The following is an 8375-nucleotide window of genomic DNA, read 5'->3' as shown; positions in this document are numbered from 1 at the left end:
TTACTGATATTCCCCTCAGGAAACGCAGATACTGTGTAGTTTCAGAATTACCATGTTCACCTTCATACTTATAAAAGACACATAAAAAAAGGTTTTACAATTGCACACATAGTCAGGTTAGGTGTTCATGAACAGACTACAGCAGGTTACAAATATAGTCTGTATAGGAAATATAATCTGTTTGGTTTAGCAGATACCATGGAAGCAAGGAAACCACATTCCATTAAGATACTCCTTTACACTTCCTAGTGACTGATAGTTTTCCAAAGAGACCATATCTGTTAATATCTGGTCTGGACTCTGTCAGAGCACTGCTTTTAATTCACAGTGATCTTTTTTTTACCTGGATAAACATTGATATATAGTCAACTAAATAACTGATAGAAAAAAGCAAATACGAGACATGTACATTAAAGTTCAAACAAAGGCTGGAATGAATATAAAGAACAATCCTCGCAACTGCACATTTGTGACATCACAGTAAAGCACAGGAATGTTGAACGAGTCTCTATGTCCACATAGATGGCAGGAAATAAGCTCACTTTTGCTGTTCAAACATTCATACAAAGAACAATGTTTGTTTACATTTCTACTGCTTTGCTTCTTCATACAATCAAATTACATTTTTAGTGTCATTCAATCAATAGCAAATGCAAACAGGCTCATAAATGCATTGTAATTGACATCACAAAAGCATAAGATTGATCCTCTTATTTTTTACAAACAGCCTATAGTGAAAAATATATGTAAATATATGTAAAAGCAGTCATAAACAGCTATATTATTAAACAGAATTAGATATCGTGTTTTCTAATATGTATATATTTTTTTTTTTTGGGGGATTTGCTGGTATTGGTAATATTAAGGACTCTCGTTGTATTCAAACAAGAAGCATTATTGTTATACAAGACAAAGACAACCTTACAAAAGAAAGGGACAAGATACAGAGAAAGAGAGAACACACACAGGAGAACGGTCTAAAATACCTGCCAGTTTGCTTCACAAACTCACACTTTCTCTTTCTCAAGACACACAACACTCATATAAATCTTCATATAGTTCCCAGATGGAGAGCCAGATAAATTAGATTTATGGTAGTGGAGAAAAATCCTATGAGGTTGCAGAGCATGGACAGACTATGATAGCGGTAGAAAGTGCTTCGGTGTTCCTTGTATTTCGGATCTTGTTCGCGGAGTTTGGCGTATCCTTCCTTATTGGCGCTCATGCCCACCTGACCTCCCAGACCGTGTTCCTTCTCGATCTCTTGCATGACCAGCACGCTCTCTGTGGCCAATGGACCGAACCACTGTGTGTTCAAACCGGCCATGATCACCGCCACAAAGAACAGAGTCATCTGTTACGGAAAACAGTTTATTTCTTTAGGTATAAAATATTGGTACGAGTTATTTATGCAGGATGTGTAATGTCTGGTTGGTCACCTGTATGCCCTCGTGCCACTCCAGCAGTTCTCTGGGGTGGTACACTGCATATATGGCCAGGTTGACTGCATTCCCACCCAGCAGACAGTAGAAATAAAATGGAAACAACTTGCTTTGCACAAGACCAAAGGTGTGCATGGATACCTGAGATCTCATCACAAAACCTGCAGACGAGGAGGATGAATCGTGAGTTAATGGCATGATATTATGAACCGATAACAATAACACTTGAGTGCAAACAAATGTACCTGCTATGAAAGACACCCAAACCTGCATTCCCCAAGTGAACGAAATCACTAGAAGATGAAGCACTTTAACGAAGTCAGTTGGGTCCCACTCAGTAGCCATAATAAACTTCTGAATGGTGAAAAAAGTAATAAATACAAAAAATAATAATAAAAGTATGCATAAAGATGTCACGGCCTGATCACAATAAAGATGCAATCCCCCCTCTGGCCCCCCCTTATGGTGCGTTCACATACAACGCAAAGATAATGCTCGCCTCGCACTACTCACGCGAGTTTGACCGCTAGATTATACATTTGCGTTTCAACGCGAACCCGCGAGTATTCCCCCTTCACTTCCGGAAAAGGACAGGAGGCGGGGCTTCTACGACTTGGTTCATAGTAAAGTACAACCAATAGCTGGAATCAAGTAGACGCGCATATTTTCAGAACTTACCAGGTAGTCCGACTTCCTCGCTCACTTTCCTCCAAGCGACGCATTTTTTTCACCTCAACTCAATTTCAACTTGCGCGAATACGCGAATGAAGCGATTTCGTGTCGCGCCTTTTGCGCCGCCCGGTGCGAATTCGCATCTGCATATTTTTCCAAAAGCATTGCTAAGCGAGCGTATCGTGCGCACGATAACATACAAAGTCAATGCAAAGATGCAAATAGATGCGAATTCGCGCCGCGCGATACGCTCGCTTCGCATTGTATGTGAACGCACCACTAGACCTAGCCATGTACAGCCTGCTTTGGAAAAACATGCAGTGGCCCAAAGTTGCATTTAGACCAAACCAATAGAAACTTATTGTAAAGAAAGATATCACAAGTACATGTCTCAATAAAAACATTTCACAATAATAAAACAATACTTCAAATGGAGACAAAAAGTTTTTGGACACTTTCTGGTTGTCAAACATTAGTTGTTATTGAAAAAAAAAAAAATATATATATATATATATATATATATATATATATATATATATATATATATATATATATATATATATAATTATTTGCAGATGTCACCTGGTTTGACACATGCAATCACATGACACATGCATTCATTTGTAAATGTCCCAAAACATTTTGGGGCCACTGTATATCATATTATAACTTTGTCCAGATAATAAGCTGCAATCAGGTTTTATAATAGCTTTAATACTCTGGAGAAGGACTAACATTTATAATGAAACTTTTTTAAAACAATTCCTTGTCTTTTCAGTGCCTATAAAATATCCATGTCAGCTTGCAGAGAAATGCAGAGGAATTAAAGTGGGTCAAATGTTCAACACAGATAAGAAAGAGCTCTCTACATGGACTGCTGCTGATAAAATTACAACAACATACAGTTGAAATAAAGAGTCTCGAGTTTTTCTGCTTAAAACGATCCAGATCGATTATCACCCATTTCATTTGGGTTACTTTCGGTTCCGTTAATAGGGAAATAACAACAGCAAGTTTCAAGACTTCCATGATAGTCGTTCGTGCAATCTCGCGTCACACAGCCATCTGTAACTTACGTAATGTTGACACACTGAAGCAATTTCCTCCTCAAACTCAAGTCTGCGACCCTACAGATAAAACTTACCCGGGTTATGCGTCTCTCCGCGCGGATCTGCCTTTGATAAATGTCGTGGATTTTGCACAGAATTTCCAACGGCTGCGTCTTATGCTCGATATCACGCCTACTTTCGGTTAGCCCCGCCCCTCGCACTCTTGACATCCAATCACATTCGAATATTCAAATGAATCAATTCTATAATGACCTGACAAACTTTGGCCAAGAATATCTCCATTTACGTTTATTTCAATCCCTTTAGTCTGCTTGTAGAAAATCAACAGTGTACATTATAGAGTTTATTAGATGCCTATTTCACAAATAAAATCTCTGTTATTGTTCCTTTTCCTGCTGTCGAAATAGGCCCACGTTCATTGGAACAAATCCATTCTTTCCCCTCTAATGTCCAAACATTTGTTTCAGAATTACAGGCGTTTGAGAATGTGCCATAATAGTTATTTCTGCCATCTAATGTTTTATAAGAAAATAACATAAAATAGGTATTTTGCCATTGGGGGGCCTTTAGCCCATTACCCTTTTATATAAAACCATGCCAAGAAAAATGCTCTCCCTCTCCAAAACACCTAAATAAAGCTGTATAAGATCCTGAGAGAAAGTAAAAGGTCTCAACTGGGTCTTCCCATAAGGACCAACATTTACCTGTCAAGGCAATGGAAGGAACAATTTGTTTTAAACTGTCATTTCTCTTAATAGAAACATGCATTTTTATTTTGGCTTGTTTTGATGGCCAGGCAGAGGCAAGCGATAAGTCTGTGGTGGAACAGAAATGATTGGGCAGCATTTTTATATCGTCGGACTGTGCGAAGGCAGGGTGAGTGGATACAATGACACCCGGGTCGGAGAGATGCGGTGACCTTGGTGTGTGCACATGTTATGTTTGTACAGAGATGATTTCACATCTAAAGAACTAAATTGTGCCAAAAAATTGCCAAAAAAGTGACTAAAACAGCAACAGTGGGGTGGCCAGGCTTCGGTCCATAGTGGCCACTTCCACCACTGGCCACCCCCTAGCTCCGCCACTGCACAACGTTTGGTTCCAGCACTCTTTACCTGTCTCTGGTCAAAATTGACCCTAATATAATAGGAGGGTTAAATGGAACAAAGACGTTTGAACGAGAGCTTTTATAAGACTGCAAAAGATAAATGTTTTTGAAAATAATACAGACTCATTATGCCTATAAAATACCACGCATACCTTTCAAATTACAGTTCGAACCAAAGTCGCTGTCAAGGCAAGCAATCCACTCGGCGGCCATTTTAAGAACGCCCGCAGCTATTTTCAATGTAAACAAACGTTATAAAACAACAGCTTCTATCTACTTGAATGGGGAAAGACCGAAATATCAAAAACGATGGTCAAGATTCAGATCAAAGAATGTAACAATGGTATAAATTGTGCTTCTATAACTCAGAACACGTTGTTTCAGAATCCTGCAGCTAACGCGCATGCGCGTTCTCGAGTTGATTGACAGCCGATCTCTGTGTGTAAAAGTGATTGGCTCTTTTGCCTGTAAGGCGGGACTTCGTTTTCTACATCCGCCATACCGGTTGTCCGTCTCTACTAAAAACGAACTCTGGCTTGAAAACACCAAATTAACAGTCATGTTGTAGTTCTGGTGTCTGACAGCAGAGGGCGGTCTGAACTAATTCAGTTCATTTCAACTGAAGAACCTACGTAGTTTGACCGAGCGGAAGTAAATCCAGTGTTTTTCTCCACCGACAGTGTGCTGGTTTTTCCCGAGTCTCTTCACGTTCATCGCAAATCGGGTTTTCAACAGGTAATGTCTTATTGAGTGTTTGGATGCGTGCTTATGGATGCTACACGTGTGAACGTTAATAGAAATATGTGTTTGACCAAAGATTTCGATTTGATCGGGGTTTTATTTGCGTTTTGAATGTGTTGTTCAAGCTAAACTCCAATCTACAAACAAATGTATTTTTACGGGAATTTGCCTTTTTGCTCCTCGCGTCCAATATCATCGTGCGAAAATGTCCAGTGTAATATGAAAGGTTGCATTTCAGAGCATGTGACAAAACTCAGCATGTTAAATCCTTTCATTTGTTTGTTTAAAAGGTTTCTAATGTAGAGAGACTTCAAGCAATGCACCTGTTAACAGTGTTGTGTGTAATGCATTGCTAAGTAATTAAGTTACTTTTCCCATTGAGTAAAGTAACGGACTACTCTTAATTTTTCAGTAATTTAATAAGTTGCTTCTGATGCATTGCATATACTGCATACACTCTAGAACAATTATATATATATATAACAAAAGTGAATTTAAAATCGAAATTTAACGAATTATGTTAAAATATGTTTTTTATTTTTATTTAATGTTGCCCCTTTAAATTCTCTGGCCAGTTCATGAATAATGCAACTGGTTTTATATGATTTATTTGAAAGAATTAAATGAACGGTTTCACGTCTATCATTGTATTTTTCATCTGGTCGAGGTTGATCAGGGTTTTTGAAAGTAATTAGTAATAATAAGTAATTTAATTACTTTTTAGACAGATTATTAGTACAGTAATCTAATTACACTGTTGAAGATGTAATTAGTAGTTACAAAGAGTAACTTAAAACTGTTTTGAATGCTATTCTGATGCTAGTAAAACTTGCCTATGGCCCTTTGTAGCATCTAAACATATTGTAAAATGTGTAATTATTACATTAAGGTCATCTTGGTTTGAGTTGTAAACATAATGGCTACTAGTGTCTTTTGCTTAAGTGTTCATATTTGTCACAAGAAGTGCCTTATAAGTCTAGTTGTTCACGTTTTATTTATTATCATGAAGTTAGATCTAATTCTGTATGTGCTTGTCATGTCTTTAACCCCCATGAAGCATTTGACGAGATGGGTCGCAGAAAGTCGAAGAGAAAGCCTCCTCCCAAGAAGAAGATGACTGGAAACCTGGACACCCAGTTTACCTGCCCCTTCTGTAACCACGAGAAATCATGTGATGTTAAGATGTAAGATGTCTATTGCTTCAATAATACTTAAATACGTTTATTGAGTTCTGTCTGCTAAAACAAACACTCCTTCTATAATTCATTCCAGGGAAAGAAGTCGAAATACCGGGATAATATCATGCACTGTGTGTCTAGAAGAATTCCAGACACCTATAACCTGTATCCTTCTCAACAAAATCATATTACATTAGCATTTATGCTGTTGTATATGTTTTGTGTTTACGTGTGTGATGTGTTGTTCGTTCTTTTCCTTAAGCAGTTGTTCAGATCTCTCAGAACCCGTGGATGTGTACAGTGATTGGATAGACGCTTGTGAAGCAGCCAATCAGTAGTTTTACCAGGTCAAATGTCAACGGAAGACCAAAATACATTTAAAGATTTGTCTACTTTTATTTTATAGTCCTGTAATGATTCACTGCTCAGTCTTGACTAAGATCGGATGAAATCACAGTGGAGTTTGAGGCACCTTCAGATTGGTAGTAGTTTGAAATGCGGCCTCTCCCCTTGTGTTCAGTGTTACGGAAATGCTTAGATGACGATGCAATGAAGAATGATGTTTATTCATTTCGAAGTAGAGATTTCATTTTTCATTTCAGTTTAGAATCGTTTAGTTTGTTGGTTTTATTTGATGATTTTGGTTTTTATATGTCCAGTTAGTGTCAATAAATTTTAATTTGCATAGTGTCTCTGTGTATTTGTGTACATTTCTGTTTGCTGGAATTTTGAAATCGAAACAATTACTGGACAGAAGTCATATAAATGGAAATGTACATGCACACAAGCGATTTAAAAATAGTGAGTTATTTTAGATTTATGTAGTTATTTTACCTGCTCAGCCATTTTCTGGTAAGCCTTAGAAATATATATATACACACCGCTCTGGAAAACATTTAAGACCACTGCAAAATTATCAGTTTCTCTAAATGTACTATTTATAGGTATGTTTGAACATTTCTGTTTAATTCTATATAGTACTGACAACATTTCTCCCAAATTCCAAATAAAAATTGTGTCATTTTGAGCTTTTATTTGCAGAAAATGACGACTGGTCAAAATGACAAAAAAGATGCTTTTCAGACCTCGAATAATGCAAAGAAAACAAGTTCATAGTCATTTTTAAACAACACAACACTAATGTTTTAACTTAGGAAGAGTTCAGAAATCAATATTTGGTGGAATTAACCCTCCAGCTTTCATGCGTCTTGGCATTCTCTCTCTGCCAGTCTTTCACATTGCTGTTGGGTGACTTTATGCCACTCCTGGTGCAAAACTTCAAGCAGCTTAGCTTTGTTTGATGGCTTGTGACCATCCATCTTCTTCAGATCACATTCCAGAGGTTTCCAATGGGGTTCAGGTCTGGAGATTGGGCTGGCCATGACAGGGTCTTGATCCGGTGGTCCTCCATCCACAGCTTGATTGACCTGACTGTGTGGCATGGAGCATTGTCCTGCTGGAAAAAAACAATCCTCAGAGTTTGGGAACATTTGTCAGAGCAGAAGGAACAAGTTTTTTTTTTTCAGGATAACTTTGTACGTGGCTTGATTCATGCGTCCTTCACAAAGACGAATCTGCCCGATTCCAGCCTTGCTGAAGTACCCCCAGATCATCACTGATCTTAACCAATAGACGACCAGGTGGATGATTGGTGATGATGACTATGAAGTGTGGATGTTACTTTGACATATACCACCTAACTAAAGATTGATGCAGACCACGTACACCCCTTCATGGCAATGGTATTCCCTAATGGCAGTGGCCTCTTTCAGCAGGATAAAATGCCCTGCCACACTGCAAAATGGTTCAGGAATGGTTTGAGGAACATGACAAAGAGTTCAATGTGTTGACTTGGCTTCCAAATTCCCCAGATCTCAATCCAATTGAGCATCTATGGGATGTGCTGGACTAACAAGTCCGATCCATGAAGGCCCAACCTCACAACTTACAGGACTTAAAGGATCTGCTGCTAATGCTTGGTGCCAGATACCACAGGACACCTTCAGAGGTCTCGTGGAGTCCATGCCTCGATGGGTCAGAGCTGTTTTAGCGGCACAAGGGGAACCTACATGATATTAGGCAGGTGGTTTTAATGTTGTGGCTGATTGGTGTATATAAACAATGTCTAAACAAAATATTAAGCCATAAATGAGGATGCACATTC

At 38.4% G+C, this 8375-nt stretch overlaps 2 protein-coding genes across 2 annotated transcripts; one reads left to right on the top strand and one right to left on the bottom strand.

Annotated features, from left to right (window-relative positions):
- Positions 1-842: 842 nt before the first annotated feature.
- LOC127647855 (transmembrane protein 205-like) lies at positions 843-3364 on the bottom strand. The gene is made up of 4 exons (XM_052132356.1): positions 3259-3364; positions 1688-1796; positions 1440-1603; positions 843-1354 (listed from the first exon to the last, which is right to left on the bottom strand). Exons 2-4 carry the CDS (start codon positions 1785-1787, stop codon positions 1052-1054), a joined length of 567 nt encoding a protein of 188 aa, XP_051988316.1. The 5' UTR covers positions 1788-1796; positions 3259-3364; the 3' UTR covers positions 843-1051.
- A 1584-nt stretch (positions 3365-4948) lies between these two features.
- Positions 4949-6939, top strand: LOC127647856 (transcription elongation factor 1 homolog). Its single transcript, XM_052132357.1, has 4 exons — positions 4949-5027; positions 6091-6217; positions 6306-6376; positions 6485-6939. The coding sequence occupies exons 2-4, from the start codon at positions 6102-6104 to the stop codon at positions 6547-6549; spliced, it is 252 nt and encodes an 83-aa protein (XP_051988317.1). The 5' UTR covers positions 4949-5027; positions 6091-6101; the 3' UTR covers positions 6550-6939.
- Positions 6940-8375: the final 1436 nt, after the last annotated feature.

Source organism: Xyrauchen texanus, chromosome 8 (assembly GCF_025860055.1).
Source record: "Xyrauchen texanus isolate HMW12.3.18 chromosome 8, RBS_HiC_50CHRs, whole genome shotgun sequence".
NCBI classification, from domain to species: Eukaryota; Metazoa; Chordata; class Actinopteri; order Cypriniformes; family Catostomidae; genus Xyrauchen; species Xyrauchen texanus.
Note: the sequence above shows the minus strand (reverse complement) of the source record. Positions and strands in the feature narration are given on the sequence as shown.

What these genes read in the sequence shown, in the direction of transcription:
- LOC127647856 (XM_052132357.1), top strand. Translation starts at nt 6,102, where the DNA reads ATGGGTCGCAGAAAGTCGAAGAGAAAGCCTCCTCCCAAGAAGAAGATG. An exon ending in AAATCATGTGATGTTAAGAT is followed by an intron (nt 6,218 to 6,305) that starts GTAAGATGTCTA and finishes AATTCATTCCAG; the next exon opens with GGAAAGAAGTCGAAATACCG. An exon ending in ATTCCAGACACCTATAACCT is followed by an intron (nt 6,377 to 6,484) that starts GTATCCTTCTCA and finishes GCAGTTGTTCAG; the next exon opens with ATCTCTCAGAACCCGTGGAT.
- LOC127647855 (XM_052132356.1), bottom strand. Translation starts at nt 1,787, where the DNA reads ATGGCTACTGAGTGGGACCCAACTGACTTCGTTAAAGTGCTTCATCTT. An exon ending in TTGGGTGTCTTTCATAGCAG is followed by an intron (nt 1,604 to 1,687) that starts GTACATTTGTTT and finishes CCTCGTCTGCAG; the next exon opens with GTTTTGTGATGAGATCTCAG. An exon ending in AGTGGCACGAGGGCATACAG is followed by an intron (nt 1,355 to 1,439) that starts GTGACCAACCAG and finishes TTTCCGTAACAG; the next exon opens with ATGACTCTGTTCTTTGTGGC.